Genomic DNA, 23,724 nt, shown 5'->3' on the forward strand with positions numbered 1-23,724 from the left:
AAGTGCAGTCCTTCCCCGAGCTGTTTGCAATCTAAGAATATTGGAATATTTATCAAGGACAGTACTTCTAGCAATGAATCAAAACGTGCGAGTGGCAAACTGTAATTGCTGAAATGACTCTGAAGAGCTGACAGCAGATGTCAGCTGTTGAAGGATGAGGTGATTATGTCCAGGCTTTGTGAAGAACTTGCTCAGGTGTGCAGTGTTGTAGAAAGAGAGACCTCCAATGATTTGATTACTGTGAGAATGTCCTTTTACCGGGGTGGGGGAGGGTGGAAAGAGGTCCTTGATCTTTCTTCATGCCTTCTCACTGTTCTCTCCGTTCCTGACTGAAGTTTCCCCCCTTCCTGCTCCACCCTGTGGGTGATCATCAGTGTCCTTAAAGACTGTTAAAGGCTTCGCTCTCCAAAGCTCTTAATCTCGATGTGCTCACAGGCAGAACTTGTGTCTGTCTATAATCCACGCAGACCTGGAAATACACTTCAGCTTCTCCAACCAGCAGCATCCCAGGCTTTGGTTTAACCTTCAGGAAATTGCCCTGAATTATATTCCAGAATATCCTCCTAAGGAAGAAGAAGGAGGGCTGTAACGTGCACAGTCTGGGGTGGAGAGCTCAATGTCCTCTTCTCGGCCAGTTTGAGTTTGGGTGCAGGCTTCCCAAAATCTCAGGGCTTTCCGGCCCTTCTAGCGTCATGGGATTTAAGGACATTTGGTATTTGACTGGATCAGGTCCTGAGCAAAAAGGACAAGCGGAAATGGGCACAAACTTGAACATAAGAAGTTCCATCTAAACATGAGGAGGAACTTCTTCACTTTGAGGGTGGCAGAGCCCTGGAACAGGCTGCCCAGAGAGGTGGTGGAGTCTGTCCCTGGAGACATTCAGAACCCACCTAGACATGTTCCTGTGCAACCTGCTCTGAGTGGACCTGCTTTGGCAGGGGGGTTGGACTAGATGATCTCCAGAGGTCCCTTCCAACCCCATATCATTCTGTGATTCTGTGACGTTTCTACACATACGTGTATAAACTCATGGAGATCATTCTTTTGGAGGCAGAAACCACACGGTGCTGTACAAATGTGAAGTTTTATTGCGATTTTGAGTGCTTCTAGAAATAAAACCAAAACCAGACAGATCACTTTGATTTATTGTGGAAATGGAAGGGAGCAGATTGTGAACGATTGGATCTGAAACCATACACTGGAAGGTTAAAAAGCCAAAAAGCTCCGTATGTAAATATGTTTAATGAGTGCAGCTGTTGATAGCAAACACTGGCTGTACATGACATATCCTGTACTTAAAGAATACATCTATATACACATTTATATAAGACTGAAAAGGCACTAGAGTTTCCCAAATAAAACACAAGTGATTTAACCATGTAAATCCAAATACAGAGGTTGGGGAATCCGTTTAGGGAGATGCCGGAAGGAAAACTTTGAAAATCACATGGGAAATTAGAAACCAGCCTCCCACTGAGAGCCAGGGGATTCAAAAGTCCAGCTCCCCTTTGTGTCTTCAAAATCTCCCTCAATAGGCTGGTCAGATGCCAAATAATGTATGTAGTGTGAGATTAATGAGTCTATAAGGGAGCGTACAGCGCTGCGGCCAACTACATAGCGTTAAGCTCCTTAGGAAGCTGGAGAGCTTACTATAGAATCTGGCACTGCTGTTCTTCTAACTGTAGAAATAAATGGGTTCTTTACAACACGGAGAATCTAAATACGTTCCTGTGCCAGTGGTGCCCAAGAAACCTTGGAGCTATTTGTGGGGGAAGGTGCCATCGGGATAAGGGAGGGTGGCCAGCCTTTCATCTGCTTTTGCCGGGATCACCTTTCTCCCTTCGTTTGACTGAAATGTTTATGGTTTAAGAAAATATGTATTTTGATTTTTTTTTTTTTTTAATCTTTTGAAAAAACATCACCGGAAAATAATATGATAGGAAGGAAACTTGATAAAACCAAGCTAAGAAAATGTGTGTATGTGGAAAAAAAAAACCACAACAAACTGTGTCGAAATGAGTAACGAAACGATCTTACGTGGGGGGTGTCTGTTAATGATTTGAGCTGTTGTGGTTTCGTTGCCTTTACCTGTGGGGCGTAGGCTGTAGGTGCGAGATGAGCGTGGGTAGTTTTGCAGGTCGTGATTTGAGCAGTTGGAAGGAACGCTGGGTGTGTTCGCGTGGTGTTTATTTACACAGGAAATTAAAGCCACAACCGGCACTGCTCCGACAACTGCCATGTCCGTGTCACGAGCGTTAAGCACAGAGCGGCACGTCAGCCAGTCCAGGGCAGATTCCGTGTCAGAATATTCTCTTTCCTTTCGGAAACACAACTGCTTTGGTCTGATTCTCGGAGCAGCTACACCTGTAGAAGACAACAGCGTCTGCTGTGCAGGGAGTGATGAATTTCGTAACTGTGTGCAAAATCATGCGTGTGTTTAAAGTCCTGTCACCCCCACGCCCTGTGTGGATGCGGGTGACAGCAGAGCAACGGAAGGACCACGCTTTCTGAGACACCTTTGGTGCTCCCGTTATTGTAAAGGCCCCTGATTCCACCAACCGTTGCTTTCCTGAAATATTTTGTTAGTTCTACGGTACAGATTTTGCCTTTTCCATGTGGAGCATTTACGCTGGCTTGGCTGCTCTGTAAGAGGCTGTGATGGAGGGTTGGGACTTCACGCCGGTTGTCCCCAGCTCCAGCTGTGTACTCTGGCTCCTGCCCTGGGAGGTGCTGAGCCTGCCCTGAGAGCAGGGGGGGCTGCAGGGCGCCGGGGGCAGCCGAGTTGGTCAGATGTACCAGGGTCTGTAACGGAGCTGCTCCCTTAGGGTGGAAGCTCCTTTGTACTTCATTCCAAAGTTTTTGGCGTGGTATCCATAGTAACTCAGATATGAAGTCCTGACAACTGCTGCGTTACCTGTGGAGCACCTTTCCATTATGCGTGTACTAAAAATGGATGGACCAGTGCAGTTACTGGTGGCTTCAGCAGGGATGAGAAGTTACAGGCTGCAGCAGGTTCTCAGGCTGTACAGACCAGTAATGCCCAGACTGTCTCAGACTCAGAGAGAAGTGGCGTCTCCTATAGCAGCTTTAGTCTTTTTGTAGACACCCGATTGTTTTCACTGGATCATTTTGTCGAGAAACCTGTGTTCTCTCCCAGGAAATTCAGCAGCAAAACTCCCACCGACCCAAAGAAGGAGAACTCCTGTGTTTCCCGGAGGATTTGGTTAGCGTCGCAGAAAGTCCAGCTCTCGTTCATTCCTTAGCAAGTGTGCATTGCAAGTCATGTTTTAAAAAGAGAGTCAAAACAGCTTGGAAAGGTTTCTTGGTTTTAAATACGATCACAAATCTGACAGTGCTCCTAGATGGACCTGCCAGTGCCGAGCCGGCAGCACGCGTTTAGCGGCGTAAGCGAGCCTTAGCTGGCAATGACTCCGCCAAAGCGAGGATATTTTGTGTTTATAATGACCGTTTCTGACCTCGTCCCGCAAACACGCGAGTATTTGCATATTCTTTCTATTTATTGGTATCATATGTGATAAGTTTGTTTGAGTTGGAGAGATGGATGTGCAGAGAATCAGGATCTCAGGGGCGCAGAACGGAGGATGCACCATGTATAAGCAATTATGGCGATTATAGTCACTTGTTAAAATAGTTTACGGTGGCCTGTGAGGCACAAGAAGGAACGTAGCACAGCTTTAAATAAGTATAAAATTTTAGATTGTATATCCTATATTTTGCTGAAATGTGAAACTTGCACAATTATTTATGCCACAGATGAGTTGCATCTAATTTTAAAAAATCCTGAAAAAAATGTATCAATCTTCCTTCTAATTAAAACAATTCTCCATTTTCTCTCTGTTAGCCTGTGAGCCGGTACTTTCTTTTAACGTCACAATGCTCTGTGACTACAGAACTTACCTAGATTTATGAAAAAATGGACCAGTATATCAAATTAAATAGAATGTATGCACCAGGGAATATTATCCTGGAGTACTTGTCGATGGCGTGGGTGTCGATCCGCATGCTGACGTATCTCTGGTTTTTCCTCCTGCCCGAGCCCCTCTCCGACCCCAGCGCCAGCTGCACCATCATTCGGTCCTGTTTGTCTCCGTTCTCCGACACGTAGTGTCCCAGTTCGCTCACGTCCCCGTCGTTGAAGCTGCCGTCCATCATCATGGGCCGCGGCTGAGGCAGGCTGCACGCACAGGGAAGCTGCGGACACAGGGAAGCGCAGGGTGGGGTTGAGTTGTGTCTGGATCTACGCAGACATCCCTTTTTTCTCCTGACAAAAGCAAAGGAGGGGACAAGCCCGGGGAATCCAGGCTGCTGGGATGCAAAAGGGAGAGAGAGGGAGGATGGAGCTGGGCAGCAGCTTTTTCCTTCTCCGTTTCCACGTCTGCAAGACGCAGCGCAGAGCGGGGCTGTCTGTGGAAAAGCTTTTCTGGCTTAAGGTCATTGGACCTCTCAGCCTCCAAGCTGAGACAATCAGAGAAGAGGGCAGAGGGGAACCACAAGGAGGAACGTATGAGGCTTGGCCCGTTTGAAGAAAAGAGCTTAGGCTGAAATTGTGGGTGGTTATAATTTAACGTAACGAAGGCAGAAAGGGGAAGTTCGGACCGTTGTGTAAGTTTAGAGTGTGCCTGGAGAAAGGTGGGGGATGTCTGCCGTGTCATCTGAAGCCCAAAACGCGGTATCCATCTGGTGCTATTCACAGGTTTGGATATTCAGTATAAAAAAACATTTAAAGGTAAAATCGTAAAATCATAGAATGATTAGAGTTGGAAGGGACCTTGAAGATCATTGAGTTCCAACCCCCCTGCCATGGGCAGGGACACCTCCACTAGAGCAGGTTGCTCAAAGCCCCATCCAGCCTGGCCTTGAACCCCTCCAGGGATGGGGCAGCCACAGCTTCCCTGGGCAACCTGAGAATAAAATCCTAACGTACAGGCAGTGGAGGACTATATGTAGAGGGAGTGAGCGTCCTCAGACTCTGAAGAAAGAGTCTGGAAGTGGCTCGGCTGTAGCAAATCTTTATAGCCTGGAATGCCTCTTTTTACAGGCACTGGTTTCTCCCCGGGCAGCTGAGCGCAGCACTCTGGAGTTGCAAACTTTTGAACGCTTCCAGACATTTGCCAGACCTTTTCCCAAGGGCATAAAGCTGCATTGGAGATAGAAAAACCTCACCTTGTCGCGCAGTTTCCTCTCTTTTCGCTCTTGCACCGTCGTCAGGTAATTCACTGCCGCGTATTCCAGCACCGAGAGGAAGACAAACACAAAACTGACCCACAGGTAAATGTCCACTGCTTTGATGTAGGAGACACGAGGCATGGAGGCGTTCACCCCGGTGATGATCGTGGACATGGTCAGCACGGTGGTTATCCCTGGGAATACACCAGCAGAGACAGCAGAGACGGTAAGACACTTTCAAACCAGACTTTTCATCACAAATACAGCTGTTGTTACAATTTCCTGACATCTGGATTTACCTTGCAGTATTGTTTTTTACCCGTTTGAGCAACGGGTTTCACTGTCCAGGCAGCCCTCATTTCTAACTGGGCTTTTCTTGTCTTTTTGGTGAAAACAGCTCTAGTTCTGGCCTCGGGGTGTTTCTAGCCTGGTTCCTCACCACACCACCAGTCTCCCACCCCACGGCCAGGCAACAGCACTCTGACTCCGTGCTGGCTGCACTCCACCTCCAGGCTCAGGATAGTCCCTGGAGGGGTAAAAATACATTGAGTTGAACTTGATGATCCTTATCGGTCCCTTCCAACTCAACATATTCTATGACTCTATGATCTGAGTATCTCAGCTTCTATTTCAACCCCTCCACCAGGATGGGCACAAGCAAAGCCCATCTGCTGCTGCTGCTTCCACCAGTTTCCCCAGGCCTGTGTTTTCCATCTGTTCCCGGGAAGTCCTGCTTCATTGGAAGTCATGGAAGTCACCAGCTGGCTCTCACACCTTCCCCAGAGCAAGAGCAGAGACTAATGGGGCCCCACAGGGCAATGCTGCCCCACGTTACACCATGGGTGAGCACAATGAGCTCTACAGCACCTGTAGTTCGGTGTTATCCTGGCTCTGTGTTTCTAAACACAGACATGGAGAACTGCCCCGTTGCCTCCATATATCCTCTCCACTGAGGAATATGATTTTAACAATAAATAAAATCCCGAGGTGCGTTGCCTGGAATAAGCAGAAGCAAGGTCGGGCTCAAAACCACAAACGGCACTTTGCTAAGGGCAAAACATCTGCTTTAGAAGAGGATTTATGTCCATATCATAGCTCTGTTCCCATAGTGACTCCTTCAACATATGGCTTCATCTGTCTGAAAGATGCTGCAAAAGGGGAAGCTAAATCCCTCCTGTTGCGCTGTAACCTCATGTAACAAGTTGAACAGCACAGCTCAGCTGACTGTGTTACCCCCACCCTCCCTCCTCTAGCAAAACTCAATAAACCCAAAGTTTTGTCAGGGCTCCTAATACCAATTTTCACCTTCTCCCTCACTGAAGTCTCTGAAGGATACTGACACTTCGGACACATGTGACACAGCTGATTTCCATGCCACAGGGCAACGTGAGGGCAGCACATGGCACAGGGGATTGTGTCTTGATGGTCAAGGCCACAGTTGCAGCAATTGTCTCTTAGGTCTGTCTGTGGGCTACAAGTTTGTTTTTACCTAAAGGGACTCTGGCAGGAACTGCTCGGCGGTCGATCCAGAAAGACACCCAAGACAACATCACCATGAGGGTGGCAGGGAAGTAGGTTTGGAGCAGGAAGAAGAAGATGTGTCGGCGTAAAGTGAAGTTTATGTAGAGGCGATTGTACCACCCTGTATAACAGAGAGAAGGAGAAAGAGAAGTCACTTCAACATCAAACATCATACTTTCAGATAAAGTGGTGTTGCATCAGGGGAATAGCCCCTCATTTGCTTTTAGAAAAATGCAGGTAATGACCACAGTTAAGAGAAAAGACTCCTTACTGAACCAGCCATCAAAGTCAAAGAACTTCTCAGAACCTTATCGTCCAGAGAAGATAAAATAACCTGTGCACCCAGAGAGCTGAGCCAGAGGGATGGCCTGTCAAAACTACATAACCATCAAGGTAGAAGTCTGTGTCTGGGACAGCAGCCTCGGCATGGAAGAGAGGCAGGTCTGATGGGCTGCAAGGAGACCTCCCAATGGACAATCCTCCATGGCCAAGGTTGAGAGGAACAGTTTGCACCCCTTCTTCCCCCAGCCCGCTCTCTGGCAAGCACGTCAGTACCCACCTGTGCTGCTGTAAAAGGCGAGTTTTGTGGTGGTGTGAAACTCCTGGATCAGGAACTGGGAGAGTGATATCCTCTCATCTGTTTTTAGGGAATCGTTCCCATTCTTCCAGTAGAGCATGAGGTCGTCTTCGGTGTAGGCATCTAGGGAAGCAGAGCAAACCTCGGTGCAGCGCACTGAGCCAGCTGCTGTCGCACCCACAGCCCAGGGTGAGCCCACACACCCTCCAGGCTATCTTTGGCGACCTGGCTGAAAACGTCAAATGCCACCGCCCCGCTGAGAGCCGTGCTGACGGGGGGTATGGTTGTGGCAAGGAGGGGACTGGCTCATTGTCACAGGCCTCAGGCCTGATGCCTGGTGCTATTCATAAACCCTTCTGTTTCTCTAATCGTAATTTTGTACACATAACCCATGCTTCAGGTAACCCATCAGAACTTGAAAAACTGTCCCTTCTAGTCATCCTAAAATCAGAAGCAAAGGAAAGGAGACTTAGAGGAAAAACCCTGCTTGGGGTAATGGGAGGAACAGGCTATTAACAGTCTGAGGTATGTGGGAGGACAAATTCTTGGGTAAACTTTCTGCCTGTGATGCACACATGAAAATTAGAGGTCTTGGTTTTTTTAATAGATGTGGAAATATAGTAATATTAATCCTTTCAGATGGGATTTAGTAACAACTATTCCCAGAGAGGGAGAAAAAAATCACACATCAATATATTAAAACAGAATTAAGATTATAATTCCTTATTGTAAGCTTAAGAAGGAGAAGTAAAAAAAAACCTCCTAAAAAGCTAAAAGTTTAAAATGTCTCTGTATGAAATCCAGTCAATTCATGTGTGACATACTTGGGACAAAGGAGCTACATGTGGGTATAAGCTGGATTTATCTGTCATAGGTATAAGAAATGTAAGAGGAAGGTGATTAATGTCACTGCCCCGTCACGGTTCCTACACCGCAGATGAGCAGATGATGCAGGTGAGGGGCACAGGGCCATTTATTTATGTGCTTGACGGCACCCGGGCAAGCAGGTGCTGCTGGGGACAGACAACCTGCAGGCAAGCAGCTTGGGGTCCTCTGGGGACAGGGTGGCAGTGGGGCAGCCTGGCTGGCTTTCGGGGACACTGGCGAGACAACCCTCACAGCTGGTGTTTAAAAACACCATGTCGTTGGAAACATCATCTACTTCTAGTGAAAAAAAATACGGGCAGGAAATTTTTTAGTGTTGAATTCTGCTTTGGTCAGAGCTTCCATGAACGTAGCAGCAGTTTCATTATTGGTATAATTGGTATAATTATTGATCTAATTAAACAAGTTTGGGTGCCCATGGGGTGCTGCCCTCAGCTCCCCTATGTCTCCGCTTTACTTACAGCTTTCAATCTCCAGGGAACATGTCTGTGTGTCCAGGGGAAAGCGACTAAAATCCATGTTGCACATTGCTGTTACTGTAACTCTAGGAGTAATAAAGACCATCCTGTTAAAAACTTGTATTTTTACGTGACTGAAAAATAGTAAAGCTGCAAGTTTCATATTTTATTAAGTAACCATCTGGGCAGTAACAAACCACTGAAAATAAATACCTTCCATTCAGCTAAAGCCATTCCACTTAACGCCATTTCTTCAGCAAACTGGTGTTAGAAAAGATGACTGGAAAATTAGACCACCACAAATTGTTACTAGATGACAAAAAATAAGAGACGAAAATGGGAAAGAGCAGCGAGGGCACTTTTTCCTCTTTGACTGTCAGCAAACTTCTCTCTGCAGAGATCTGTGCCCTCAACAGGTGCTTTGTATGATAAAATAATTTACATTTATCAAAGCCATCCTCGTGCCATGAGGGATGCAGGTGATTTCTCCACGTACTGCGAATTTCACAGAATCACAGAATCACAGAGGTTGGAAGGGACCTTTTAAGATCATCTAGTCCAACCAATGAAAAAAAAAAAAACAAAAAACAAAAAACAAAAAAACAAAACAAACAAACACAACACAAAAAAACAAAAACAAAAACCACCACACACGCAACCCACACACACACCACCACACCACCCAACACTAATCCATATTCCCAAGCACTATGTCAACTCCTCTCTTGAATACCTCCAGGGATGGTGCCTCAACCACCTCCCTGGGCAGCCCATTCCAATGCCTGACAACCCTTTCAGTAAAGAAATATTTCCTAATATCTAACCTGAACTTCCCCTGGCGCAACTTGAGGCCATTGCCTCTTGTCCTATCATCTGTAACTTGGGAGAAGAGACCGACCCCCGCCTCTCTACAGCCTCCTTTCAGGTACTTGTAGAGAGCAATAAGGTCTCCCCTCAGTCTCCTCTTCCCCAGACTGAACAACCCCAGCTCCCTCAGCCTCTCTTCGTAAGACTTGTGCTCCAGACCCCTCACCAGCTTCGTTGCCCTTCTCTGGACCTGCTCCAGCACCTCAATGTCTTTCCTGTGGTAGGGGGCCCAAAGCTGGACGCAGTACTCGAGGTGGGGTCTCACCAGTGCCGAGTACAGGGGGACGATCACCTCTCGGGTCCTACTCACTACACTGTTCTTGATACAGGCCAGCTGCTCAATGCCCAGCTGCTCAATGATACTGCTCTTGATACAGGCCAGCCTGCTGAATTTCCAGCTGCTCAATGAGAACCCAGTGATCACACCTGGGTATCAGCCACCAGAGGGCACAGGCAGTGCCTCGTGTTAGGGCTGGAGCTGGTGTGCAACAAGAGACCACTGAAATGCTCTGCCTCATCAATCAAAAGCTCTGGTCTTGCTATAGTCTGATTATCTCATCTTTAATAGCCTAATTTTGTGTTTGGACGGGAAGCATCCATAAATCTTGGCTCAACTGGCTTGAACTCTAGGGAAGTAAATGAAAATAGAAGTATAAATCATAATGGGGAAAGAATTAATGAATTATAGCAGAGCTAATGGTAGACAGACATCTGTCACATAGTGATAAAAACAAGATGCAGTCTCTTATGTTACTCCTTCTGCATGTGTGGTTTCCCATTGGTGTTGCTTTCCTGTCTGGATTTAGTCTTTGAGTGAAAGTGCTTGGCTCAGATTTGCTGTTTAGGTGCCAGTGAGGCCTACAGTGGTTTCCAAGACAAGAGAAGACAAAATCTGGCAAAGAAAGAACCTTAAAAAGGCAGACACCAATGAAAAATATAATCTACAGGCAAAGGCATTCAGCAAGGGCAGGCAGGCAGGAATGACCTGCTTGCTCTTAAGGCAAGACCAGCATTCATACTATCCCTGCATTCGTAAAGCACTCCAACCTGCAGTCGCTACTGAATAAAATAATGAAACTCTGTCAATTTGCTATTCAAGACATTTGCCACCATTTTGTACAGGACAATTGTTTAAGTAGGAGACTGTGCATGGCAGGATCTGAGTAGTTTGATATTCTTCTGTTCCTATCTTCTTCAGACAACCATAAATGCTTGCAACACAGATGGTTGCTATCAGCTAAATGAAAGAGTGTATAGGCATGCATGCTATAGCTGAACATTATGTCATTTTATTGTCCTTTTTTTATTGTACTGAGGACCCGAGCAAACTTTGCAATGGCCTAAGGACCACTTGAACCTTGTCTAATATGCTGAGTGAAGAAAAAGCTTTAATAACAAGAAGGTAGACACTATTCAGGCTGTGGATGTCAATGAACAGTAAGATTAAAATATCAGAGAACAAGAAAACTCTTGTCAAACTGATATGCCACAGGGAATCAAGAATTGCTTTGCTTTCCGTCCTTTCATAAAGTCGTAAAACACCTCGGCAAGCTGAGAAGTTGATCTCCTCACCTCATGGCAGGCTCAGCTCTACCTCTGCCACTCCTAAGGTCACTGTCTAACATGCCCTTAAAGACCCCCCACAGCCTTCCCAAGCAATGTGTTCTGCAACCTTATCATGAGTTAAATCTATGCATCTTGCTGATACTGACCTCCTATCAGTCAGATTTTCCTTCTTTTTTGTCCTTTAGAACACATTATCATCTGTTGCTTTGTTTGTTTGTCATGTATTTTGCTATTTCATTGCTGTGGAGGTGATGTCGACATTCTTGCATCAGAATATCGTACAGCAATTTCCTCTCTAATAGGTTTTTATGGGTCATTTGGCAATACTTATTTTCTAACTGGATGGATCTGCAGCCAAGAAAAACAGAAGCACCGATTTAAGTTGCTTTTGGAGATTGACTGACGCTCCTCACTTAGCATCTCCAAGTATGAAAGTGTTAGTTATTAAAAAGAAAAAATATCCTGGTTTAATAATGCTCAGGCATAGCTCAGCAATGTTCCTCTCAAATCTGATCGAGCAGTTGGAAAATAAGGGAGAAAGCCAGGGCTGGGATCACCCCTCAAACTAGAGGACAAAACAAAGTTTACCAAAAATGTCCCCTTCAGGGAGCTTTCATGTATTTCACATGAAATGTGAGCAAAAAGCAGGAGGAGTTGAAGTCAAGTGTTTGGGTTGCCCTAGCCATCCATGTGAGCCACCAGGAACTATATACCCTTGCTCTGAAGCTTGTCACTTCATCTGCTGAAGGGTGTTCCATCTGTTTTGTTGCTTATCGTAGAGCTAAAGTTGCACTCAGTGTAATTTATTCTTCTTCATAATTACCTACAAGAATAGAATTTGCACAATTTGCAAATTTCCATAGGTTGCAAATTCCTTAGATTGTACCTTGCCTCTTCAGCAGTGCCTGGCAGGGACTGCAGCCCACTGGTCCCCGGTGGGCTGCCCCAAGGGACTGCCACCTCTGGCCACAGCTTCCCAAGAGCAGGAGCAGGGGCTAACCATGCACGCAAAGTGGAAAGACACCGGTGGAATCACCAAATTTGGCACAGAAATTGGCTTCCTGCGACAGGCACTTAATGAACTTGCACAGGGACTCAGATGTTGGTGGATAGTCAGCACATTCATTCTTTTTTATGGTTTTTTTTTCAGTACGAGGTCATGCAAAACCACAATATGGGAATCAATTAAACGGCTTTCTCTCTCTCTCCACTAATAGCTCTCATTGACGGAATGCAGCTTTACCTGAGGCTATAAAGTACCTTCCCATCTGGCTGGACCCGCAGCATGACGTTGTCAGTGGTGGTGTCGTGGATGAAGGAACGCTTGGAGTGGACAAAGAACATGTCGGGGACCCAGATCTTCTTCACCAGCCTGCCGTCAAAGGTCATGCTTTGGTTGTTGGTGCTGGGGAAGGACAGCCTCTCGTCTTTCCAGTAGTGCCTCAGATAAAGCGTCATGGTGAAGTCCTGCAACAAACAGGCTTGTGTCACAACTTACACTTTATCGGCATAGCAGTGATTTCTCCTCTCTGGGACAAACCACAAGCTGCAAAGCACCATTCCTGAAGGCACATCCACTCCCCGAGCTGCAGTGGACACGAGCGGCTGCAGCTTGTCTATTCCTCAGGTCAGACTGACTTACTGGGTTCAGAAATCAGAGGCCATCCAGGTGGTGAATCTACCTCTGAAATGCAAATGTCGCATTTTGGTGTCTGCGAGGGACTACAAGGCAGATATGCCGAGGCAGCGGTAGGTGAGAGTGCTGCCAACCACTTAATCCCCCAACCATATGATGCTGTGTTTCTGGAGCCATCGGTGAAGAAGTGTTTGCTGCCTGCATTGCCCTTCACACTGCTCTGGCAACTGCCTTCCCCCAGGCAGCTGGAAAAGCGTGGGAGAGTGGGAGCTCTTCCTCCAGCACAGCCACTGAAATCTTTTTGACTCGCAATGTGACTAAAATAGGGATTTTTTTTTTCTCTTTCTCCCCACATATTTTATTCTTGTATCTGAGGCATGCTCCTTCTCTTTGAGCTCTGTGGTATTTGGAGTCAGACCCAGAGGCATGTACACTTGGGTTTGCCGCCTTCTTTATTTCAAAGGAAGCCCTCACATATGTGAAGGTAAGCTCACTCACAAGTGTTTAGAAGCATGATCTCTTAGAGTGTAGCATAATATATCGCCCATAAACTAAGGGAAGTGTCTAAGACTGGCCAACCTGCCCTGGTGTTTGGGGTAGAGGAAGTCAGATGGGTTTAGGGTCTTTTTTTTAAAAAAACTATTTGACATTTGAATTTTTTTTCCCACAATTTCCAAGCATTTTGAAATATGGGGTCTCTGTAGTCTTTTTTTCAGTTGAAGTAATTTGCTAATTGCAGTTTGTGCTATTATTATACTAGAAGCCAATATATTCTTGGAAGTGCTTAATATCGCATCTGAATTTGTCGTGGTCCTCAAACAAGGACAGAAGCTCTGAAGCTCAACAGAAGCTCCCAAAGCCGCTGACCACATAATTTCTTCTTTTTCATTTGATCCATCCTAGAGTGCTCTTTAACATCTTTTCCCTGTATCCAAATTGAAAGATCGTTCTGGGAAACATTTTACATTGACTCCTGTGTGTCAATGTGTCCTTTAAACAGTAATAAATTGACAGACATTTGTTCTTCAGCAAGAAGAAAATGCCTCACTTTTTTGCATAATGTTATATTTATGGTTGCTGTGGAAAAAAACCCAAGTATTGTCAGCTTTCATTAGGAAAGATTTATTAATACTAGTTTTAGACTATTAAAGTAACCACAGTATTTTACAATGCATCATCTGAAAATGCCTCAAGCAACAACCATATAATATCTCGCTCTTCTTTTGGTCTGTTTCTCAGAGACACTATTAGCTCTCCTGTTATGTTTGCAAATGAATTTCCAATCCTGGGTAACAATCTGGTTTTTCCTTCTTCCCATCTTTCCTCCAGATAAAAGAGCTGCCCCACACAGCATGCAAAAGCTCTGTTAATTCCAGGGTCAGTGGCCCATAATAGATAGTCATAAATTTTTAAATTAATTGGACAAAAAGAATCTGATTTGTGACATCCTAATGAAGTTTTATAATGTCCTCTATTTTTTACCACTTTCTTGCAAACAGTTGGAAAGTAGGAGAAAAAAAGGAAAGACTGATATTATCTAACTCCGCAAGCTTAAATTTAGTCGAGTCTCTGTCACTGATGTCTCTTCATTTAAAAAGCAAGTAACGATCTTGCAAAGCACCATGGCCCTTTCCTATAAAGCTGCACAAGTTAAAAAGGATTGATTCTGACAATATAAAGTCTTCTCTATCATTATTCTGCAAACATCCAAAACTGACCCTGAATGTTTTTTTTTTACCCGAGGCCATTCAGTGCTTTTCCCATGTTGCTGAGTGTTGCAGCACGATGTTACATGAAGAGCAGGGGCAGTATTCAAAAACCAGGGGAAGATGTTCAAAATCATAATGCTTGCTTAAAAAATGAGTGGGTTTAGTTTTTTCTTATTTTAAAATCCTCAACGTTAAATTCTTTCCCTTTGCTTTCAAGTCCCAAAGCTTTTCAGGGGCCCTCTGGGCACCTTCACAAGCTTTCTCCTCGACAAGAAGGGCTGGCACCAGCCCAGGAGAGGCAAAACCTTGGAGTTCCCACAGAGGGCCCTCAGGGTGGAAGATCACCAGAGAAGTGGGGGGGACACACAACTGGAAGGCTCCCCAAGGCTAGGGAGAATGTACAGCCTGATGTGCCTCAGTACAGCTCTCAAAAGCTGGAGTAGCTGCAGTGAGACGAGCCTGGAGTGCAACCACAGTGGCTGGTGAACACCAGCTGCGCTGCCACACAGCCATGTTCCCGGCTTAGACATGGGAGGAGGTTGGGTGCAGTCTCTTTAACCCTGCAGCTGTTAATTAGGAGCACAGAGAAAAGCTGGAGCTTTCTCAGAAAGTATTCTGCATTGGGCTGTGATTTATTTTATTTTATTCTCTTCCCAAGCAAAAGCTGAGCTGCTGAGAGACTCTGGGGATGCTCTGACAGGGCAGGTCTGACAAGCTCTGGGTTTTAAAAGGGTGAATAAAATTGGAGTAGGTCTTGCAACGTACAAGCAGGGCGATCTCCCGTTCCCCTTCTGTGCTCCTGCTCTCCTGCACAGGCTGATGTTTACCGGCCATGTATGCATGGAAAATCTTCCCGTGGAAAATCTCCCCGTGGAAAATCTCCTGCAGAAATCATCCTTTACTTTCAGCAGTGTTTTGTGATGAAAAAAGCCCCACCAGCAAAAATCATCAAGATCTGCACTGCTTTGAGAGCGCTTGAAAACTGATCGTTTTCACATTACTAATTATACTGTAGGAAACAAAGGACAGGGACTTAGTAAGGAATTTAGCCTGTGCAGAGCACCAGTACTAGTCCTACATGCCCCTGAAATCCTGCTTCAGCATCAGTGTGAAGATACAGGAAGGACCAACAGAGCCTTATGCTGGTCCCCGGCACACAGCAGGGGTGATACAACTGCTAACGCACCAAAGGCAAGTTCTGGAGAAGCTTCTGCCTTCTGAGCTCATTCTGGCTGCCCTGTCGAGAGCAGGACTTACCAGTCTGAACCAGTGTTGCTCTTAGGGTGCCTACATGGCTTCTAGTTGGGAGCTACCTGGCCCCTGACCACCCCAGAACTGGTCAATATATCAAAGTGCCTTAAAACTAACATGTTAATTGGTCTCCTCGGAGCTTTTAAACATGTTACTACGTCTTAAGAAAATGTAAAAACCCAAATCCTTTGGGACAGTCTTGGCAGCGTTGTGTCATTTTGCCCTAGAGAAAAGAAACTGTCAGATTTCTTCCTTCTGCTTCAAGGGAGATGAAATGGTAGCATGAAGTCAATAGAAGAAATTGTCGATAGATTCAGATCAAACCCAAATCTGCCTTCCAGAGGCTGTGGAGTGTCCATCCTCGGGGGTATTCAAACCCCACAGACACAAACCCAGGCAGCCTGCTCTAGCCAGCCTTGCTCCCAGCAGGGGCTTGGGCTAGATGGTCTCCAGAGGTCCCATCGGACCTTAGCCCTTCTGTGACTCTTACCATGTCCACCTCAGAAATGCTGTCCAGACTTTCAACCTGGACATCCACCCCAACAGGAATAGCAGGGCCTGGAGGAAAAAAAAAAAAAAAAAGTTGAGAAAGTATAAATGTGGTGAGACAAAGTAATCCTCTGACTTTCATATCGTAGAGATAAAAATAGATGTTCAGAAATAGAAACATGAGTAAACTAATTGAAAATAGAAACAATCGGAATTCATAACAAAAACCTCCTAATAACAATCAAAATCAGCACTGAGACTGACCTGTTACTGACTTTCTCTTTTTATTGTGTCATCCTACACACGTTCCTTCAAATTTTAAAAGCCCTGTCTCTAGCACTTGGGTCCAGGGCACCCATTCTCCATATGGAGAGCAGCAGCAGTGCAGTTAAGGGGATGTGGGAGGGTTACTCCAAATTTTTCCCTCACTTCTGCTCACCTCTCAGGCTAACAACATCCCTGAGAGCTACTCCACATACTTGGCTTTCACAACACTCAGTGCTCGGCTGTGGAAAGGACGGGCTGAGGGAAGAGGATGCATTACAGGACACAGGTATGTGCCACTGAGCCTGGGGCTCCCAAGGGAAAGGGTTGGGCTGTGACCCCCTGTAACAGAGGTTTCGATCTTTTTTTCCTCCTCCAGGCTTTGACTAGCCCCTCACATACCTCTGGCAATTACAGCACAGGAGGTCTGTCAAGATAAATAGTGCTCACATTAGCAGACTGCTATGAAACTGAAACCTTTTTAAATTAATTGAACATGCTGGTATTTGGTATATTGAGCATTTAGCAATAAAATCTTCCATCAGAGTATATAATGGTATCCTGGATTTGAATGACCATCTGTCAGCCAGAAAGGGTAGATAAATTACAACATTCTCTAATCCGATGGGCTGAAAGAAAATGTGTTCTTCATCCATTTCCGTGAAAGCTTAGGTTGCTCTAGCACACAGCCACAAAACTGGGAGCAAGCATTAACACACGGTAGTCAAATGATTTTCTTTTGGGTTATAAATGAAGTGGCTGGGTCAGTAAGCGTCATACGTGATTTGATTATGCACACACATCACCATAGTAAGACCAAATCTTAGGATTTCCCCATCATCTGGGAATAAACATAAGGTGTATTTGCAGATTTTTATCAGAAGAAAGTGTTGCTGAATACCAGGAATATTATATTGCCTGTAATCACATTTCCATGCCTTTGACTAAGCTATTCGCTCGTTTGAGGAAGATGGCTATTTCATTGCACCCATATCCCTGAGAGCATGTCATGAATTCACGACACAAAACAACAACCATTAGAGACAGAAAAGGCTTTGTTTGTCAATCTGCTTGTTTGCCTGACTACACGTTACAGTATAAAGGAGCGACAGTGTAAAACAGGACCAGTGACAAATGTGCACATTTCATACCTCCAAAACCTGGTCTCATGCTGAAGTCGTGGTCGTCTATTCGCAGCAACTGCTCTGACTTTGTCAGGGGAGATTTGGTGATGTCAGGGCTTCGTTTTAGGATTGGGCTACCAGGAAGAGAGAAGCACAGCTATGAGTCCTAGGCAGTGCCTGTGGAAAGTATGTGCCCACTTCGCTCCATTACCCCTTAGACCATAGTCGTGTGATTGCTTGCAGTTGTTGGCAGCGTGTCATTAAAAAATGATTCCTGCACTCAACATACAGCTCAGGCACCTGTGACAATTCTGGCACTAAGAAAACATTTGTTTGGTGACTTTTTGCCACTGTAAAATTATCTCTGCTTATAGCACAGTTTGGAGACAATCATTCAAAAGTGTGGGCTGGAGGAATAGTTGTGTGTGGATAAGTGGGGAAATGGAAGCAGTGGGAAGGGGCATTTCTGACATTGAGTTATGACAGGGCATGAGGCCAAGAATTAGGGGAAAAAATATATCAAATAAGCTACTGGCTGTTGCCCAGAAACAAAATGGAGACAGGCTGGGAACTAGGCCAGGAGGCAGGCCATCCCCTAACTTGGGATAAAATGATTAGTTCCTGCCCCAGATTTCTAACGAGGATAAAAAGGAGCATTAAAGACCTGGGAGGTCTCTGAGAATTAAAGAGCCTGGGAGGGTCATTCCAGAAGCTGCTAGAGTTGCATCAAAAGCTGGGCAGAGGATGCTCTGCTCCTCCTCCACATCCAAGATGCAAAATGCTGTTCAGCACTCCAGTGCTTCGGCTGGGATGATGGTGGCAGCAGCTCCTCAGTTGCCCCATCATGTAGGTGAAGCTTTGCTGCCCACACACCAGCCGCTTGGGCAGCAGGGGGGCTCAAAAACAGGAGGAAAGGTTTTGCTGGTTCTCGGTTTGAGAAAAGATGGTACATTCAGAGGCACTTGTCTGAATATATGTCTCCTTGTCTGAAGGAGGCTCCGGGGAGACCTCATAGCGGCCTTCCAGTACCTGAGGGGGGCCTACAGGAAGGCTGGGGAGGATCTGTTTACAAAGGCCTGCAGCGACAGGACGAGGGGCAATGGTTTTAAGCTGGAGAAGGGGAGATTTAGATTGGATATTAGGAAAAAATTCTTTACCGTAAGGGTGGTGGAACACTGGAACAGGTTGCCCAGGGAGGTGGTTGAGGCCCCTTCCCTTGAGATATTCAAGGTGAAGCTCGACGAGGCCCTGGGCAACCTGGTCTAGTAGGAGGTGTCCCTGCTGACTGCGGGGAGGTCGGACTAGATGACCTTTGGAGGTCCCTTCCAGCCTGGACCAATCTATGAATCTATGAATCTATGAATATACATAGGACAAGTCGGAAATAGATTAAAGGAAAATAGGACAACAAAGAAAACTGATAGGGAATCTGGTCCTGAGATAAAGCTCCTCCTAAATGAGACTGCTTAGCCATGATGTACCTCTCACACACTTGTGGGCAGTTGTGCCATGAGAAGCCAATACAACAATCTCCTAATAGAGACCAGTGGTGTTATCAGTGACTCCTCTCTCAAACCCAGAGCTTTATTTGACTACAGAGTATCTTAGAAAGATGCTCAGTCTCAGTTTAATAATTTCTAGGAGTGGCAAGTCGTCTGCCTCCATCAGTGAGTTCTTCTAGACACGAATTATCCCTCAGGTATTTTAAAAATTGGCCCCTGCTTCTCCTTTAAAAGGACCCTCTGAAAGACCTGTGGCATTGTGAGCGTCCATCATTAAAGCATCCATCTCACCTGGCTGAGATGGGGGAGTGATATTAGCAGGTCACTGGCAAAACCTTCCACAGTTGGTGGAAGGCTTTGACCGTGCTCAGAAAGGCTTGACCATGCTCGGAAAGACGCTTTCTCCCTGGCAGTGGCAGAGGGAAGGATGAGCGGTGGGATGGAGACCCTGTGGCCCTGTGGAGGGGAGCTCAGCTCTGCAGAAAGGACGCTTGAAGGGAAGGCACCTGCTTGCGCATTATGGGTGACATAATCCATGCAGCCTGGGGGGCTGTGGAAAATGGCCACCTCCACAAGGTGTCAGGCAACGCGGCCTCCTCTGGGACCCACTGGATCCCGCTAATGGCCCGACTCCTACCTAAAGACTGCCATGCTCGAATGGCGTCCCCTTCCCCTGCCACAGCCTCAGCCCGGCCATGGGGACACATCTGGCGGGGCAGGGGCCAGAGGGTTTTGCCTACCTGCCTTGCTTGTGCGCCTCGCCGTGGGCCTCCCTTCTCTGCCGCTGTGGCCGGCTGCATGGAAACGACAGGAAAAGGGAGAGCTGAGACAGGGCAGGTGGGTGAGGACATTGTGAGGGAAGCGAGGCGGGAAGCCCCGGGTCCCCGCGGCGTTACCTCCTGTCACACACGCGAAATGGCTCGTACCTGTTTGCCGGAGGCTGGAGTCAGGCTGGGCATGGCGGAGGGTGCACAGGCGGGGGTGCCAGCGGGGCTTGTGGCCAGGACAGGGCGAAAGGAGGGGAGTGATGGTTTTTGTGAGGTGGGACACCACAGGTTTTGAGCGCCTTGGCAAAGGAGGCAGGCAGGCGGCTCACCTCCCTCCTTCCGCAGCCATGGCCGGCGCCATGAGGGGCTCTGGAGAGAGGCCATGTTGCACAGGCCAAGGCAGGCTGCCCGGAGGCCTCTGCCAGCCATTACATCTACTCACCACAGGCAGCTGGGTGTTTTCATGAGAAGAAAACCTTTTCAAAGTATGCCAGGGAAGGGGGGAAGGGGGCAAGGGGAAAGTAAAGTAAAAAAAAAAAACAACCTGTGGAAATATTTGTTTCTGGTTTCATACTGTGTCCCAGCTGGCTGTCAAGAAAGCTCCTCTCAGGTGTTTGGCCGATATTTTATTTGATCATTAAAGAAAATAATATTGCTTTTAGCAATGTAAGTGCCAGCTTGTGCAAAAGTAACATTTTAAACATTTAACAGTTCTAACTTGCCTTTAATTAGAAGTTAAAAAAACTAGCTTCTCTCTGTAACAAACTCTAACTCATCACCTCTATTAATGAGACTTTTTGCCCATTAACAGACATTTCAAATCCCTCTGTAGAGGTTTGCAGAGGCAAAACACCTTTTGCAATAACAAGCGTCACCGCCCAAGAGCCATCATCCCTTTGGTGAGTGGTGGCCAAACCCCAAGCCTCACAGGACGCTTTTTCCCTTGGGCTGGGAATTGTCTGAAAGCTGATAGTGTTGGAGGGAAATTCAACTTTTTGCTGCCACAGGGAAGCGGAGAACCTCCACATTGCCCAGATAAGGGGTGGGCGCACGGATGTATCACTGACTTGCCCTGAAGCAAAGAGTTGACCAAGTGGGACTGTTTTTTTTTCCCAGGATCTGCTCTGTGCTTCCCAGAGGAGGGCTGGGAATAAGCCCACTGGCAGACCACTATTTGGGGGAGCCTCGGGCCATGCAGCACCATTGCTATTGCAAGGAGCAGCTTCTCTGGACCTGGGCATCATGCAGCAAAATGCACTTGCAGATGCAAAATGCACTTTCTGGAGTCTTCTGCCTTGTCGAAACGCCCTTGGGCTGCCGCTGACGTGTCTCGCTGCTGCCTGCTTCTCATCTGCTGGCTGTCAGGAAGTAATTTCACATGTTTTGGGGATAAGCAGATTCTGGCGACAAGCTGACCTACTTACATGACTTTAAAGTGCCCTAGTAAACTCTTGGCTGTTCAGGAATAATGCTGGTATTCAAACAGGGATGAAGCAGGCCATGTTCTTGCAATTTCTAATTTTCATTTTTCTTTGTAGAGCTTATCTAATACTTCATGTGGGCCCTGGCCCTATCCTGCCTGTAGAGAGAGCCTTCAAGGCATGGCCGTCAAGGATTTGTGGCCGAATCCTCCCTCTCTTCTGCACCCAGGAGCCCTGGGTGGTTCCTCGTATTTCTTCCAGGAAATTCTCTGCTCCCTCTAAACTAAACTTTATTTCCTTATTGCAAACCAGCATAAAATGTCCCCCATGCTCTACCCACCACATGGAGCAAGGGAACTGTATTCATTTGTGCTTTAGTTTAGCACCTTCACTTCTTTTGCCAGTTCCATTCCCCTTGTCACAGCTCTGATGTTACCGAGCCTCCCTCACTTCCCTGCCTCCTCCTGTGGCAGCAAAACATTTTTACCTGTTGCCGATCATTCCCCAGTTACTGCGATTTGAAGCCCCATTTCTTTCCACTCAATAAATAGCTTTTCTGGTCCAGTTCCTGGGGAGTGCTCTGCTGGCTAAGTGATCAATGGCAGCTCCATCACGGGACCCCATTAGCCTGCCCCTTCGGGCTGTGGATTGATGGCAAGCTGCTACGGCTGCCCCTCACACGTCTGCTGTTGCTGAGCATTTTGTGGCAGACAGCCACACTCCAGAGATTCAGTCCAGATATTGCTCACAAATTGCTCAGTGTGACTGTTTGCCACGGTGGCCACACAGTGTGACAGTATTGCTCCTGCCTTCACAGGGGTGACAGGCTGTCTTTAAAACTAACCGATAACTCCTAAGGTAAAATATACTGAATAATGAACAACCTTTTTTTTTTTTCTTTTTTTTTTTTTTTCCCCAATGTCAATATTTATCTCCTAAGAGTTACAGTGCCGAAAGGCATTTCAAGGCTCATGAAGCTCACTGGGATGCTTCGTGAAAAAGCAACAATTGGAGCAGAGTGGCATTTATTCCCAGTGCTCCCTGTGACATTGCTAGAGTAGCTCTCAAGCCCCTCCTGATGGCTCCTGGGGTGATGTAACCTCTCCAAAGGCATCATTGTTCCCCCAGATCCCCCCACTGCTTCAAGGGATCATCAAATGTCTCTGCCCCAAAGGTTGAGGCTTGCTGGGGCAGGGGGGAAAATGAAGCAACTGAAGTTTAGGATAGCTAGGGAAAAAAAAGTCAGCAAAACCAGATTTTCATTACTATCACTACAGACACAAGGAAAAAATCAGTTACTCTTTTTTTTTTTTTTTAAAAAAAGCACCTTTTAAAAAAGATTCACTACAGCACTTGTAGTCCCTCCAACACAGCAAAAAAGGGTTGCAGAGTTAGGGATAACCATGTCTGATTTTCAGAAGACACAGTCCAACCGTGACATCTGAATGTCCCAGCAAACATTTCCGAATGCCCAGCTTCACAGGACATGTGCCAGAGGAGTGTCAGGTCCACACTTTCAGTGTGTGCCAGAAAACCCACAGTATTCTTCATCTTTGAAATAAGAGCTTTTGGAAGCAACCACAACAAATGTGAGAGAAGCCACTACCCATCTTAGCATTTCAGTTTGTAATTACTTATGCAGCATACACTTCCCACCTATAAAGCATACGTTCTTTTCTCTACAGCAGGCAATATAGTGACCTATTTTACACTGTTATTAGGATAATCTCATTAGGATCTGAGAACATTTCTTCCTTGAGGAGTTAAATCAAAATACAGTTTCAGTTCTTCAGGAAAAAGCAAGATCCGATGTATCTTCCTCAAGAGAAAAGTGAAAGTGTGTTGCTGAAGTAATGGACCCAGGTTCACATCGTCTTTCCTGGGTCCAAGGGGTGGCATCCTCGAGGAATGGTGCTGGTGAGTTTGGCAGATTGGGCTAACACTAACATTATTATTAATGTTATCAGATTTCATTAAATTCTGGGACAGTCTCTTCTCTCCATCCCTTACAATATTCTTAGGTCTGCAAAGAGCATGGCAGATCAGAGAAGAGATGTCAGAACAGATCCTGCCTCAGGAAATGTTGCTGAGATGTGGCTGTGGCATAATCTCTGTCCTTTGGTTACTTGTGTCGTCAGCAACATCTTGGCCAGGAGCTGGGGCTGCAACTGACCCCAAACCTCCTACCCTGAGGGGAGGTGCCTGTCTCCCTGGAAGCCTGACAGCCAGCGGCTGGGGCAGAGACACCCAGGGTGCCCATTTCATCTCTGCTTATCTTGTGCCTGGGTGATGCCTCCACCTCTTCTCTGGTGCAGAGACTCTGGACTTTCCCCCCTTACCCTCTGAAAGCACCACGCACTTAATTTTGTCAGATACAAGCTCTGCAGCTCACGCTGTGCTGCAGTGCAGCCGATCCACAGCCTCTCCTACTGCTGACGCAAGGCACGGGAGGGTGCGGAGCTTGCTGAGCCAGTTTTCAGCAGGACCTTTAATTGGAAAG

General features: G+C 46.5%; 1 protein-coding gene across 3 annotated transcripts in view; it reads right to left on the minus strand.

Annotated features, from left to right (window-relative positions):
* Positions 1 to 3,924: 3,924 nt before the first annotated feature.
* LOC141466921 (gamma-aminobutyric acid receptor subunit rho-1) overlaps positions 3,925 to 23,724 on the minus strand; it is a 29,564-nt gene continuing 9,764 nt past the window's right edge. Inside the window, exons 2-11 of one of the 3 annotated variants that reach the window (XM_074151079.1) lie at positions 19,777 to 19,830; positions 19,543 to 19,545; positions 17,562 to 17,668; positions 16,148 to 16,215; positions 12,305 to 12,528; positions 8,632 to 8,714; positions 7,268 to 7,408; positions 6,677 to 6,829; positions 5,185 to 5,381; positions 3,925 to 4,212 (exon numbers count right to left, since the gene is read on the minus strand). In XM_074151079.1, the coding sequence (XP_074007180.1) occupies positions 3,925 to 4,212; positions 5,185 to 5,381; positions 6,677 to 6,829; positions 7,268 to 7,408; positions 8,632 to 8,714; positions 12,305 to 12,528; positions 16,148 to 16,215; positions 17,562 to 17,668; positions 19,543 to 19,545; positions 19,777 to 19,830 (1,318 nt within the window). The remainder of the gene's footprint in view (positions 4,213 to 5,184; positions 5,382 to 6,676; positions 6,830 to 7,267; positions 7,409 to 8,631; positions 8,715 to 12,304; positions 12,529 to 16,147; positions 16,216 to 17,561; positions 17,669 to 19,542; positions 19,546 to 19,776; positions 19,831 to 23,724) is intronic. The other 2 variants (XM_074151081.1, XM_074151082.1) reach the window with 2 other exon arrangements.

The sequence above is a fragment of the Numenius arquata genome, chromosome 7 (genome assembly GCF_964106895.1).
Source record: "Numenius arquata chromosome 7, bNumArq3.hap1.1, whole genome shotgun sequence".
NCBI lineage: Eukaryota > Metazoa > Chordata > Aves > Charadriiformes > Scolopacidae > Numenius > Numenius arquata.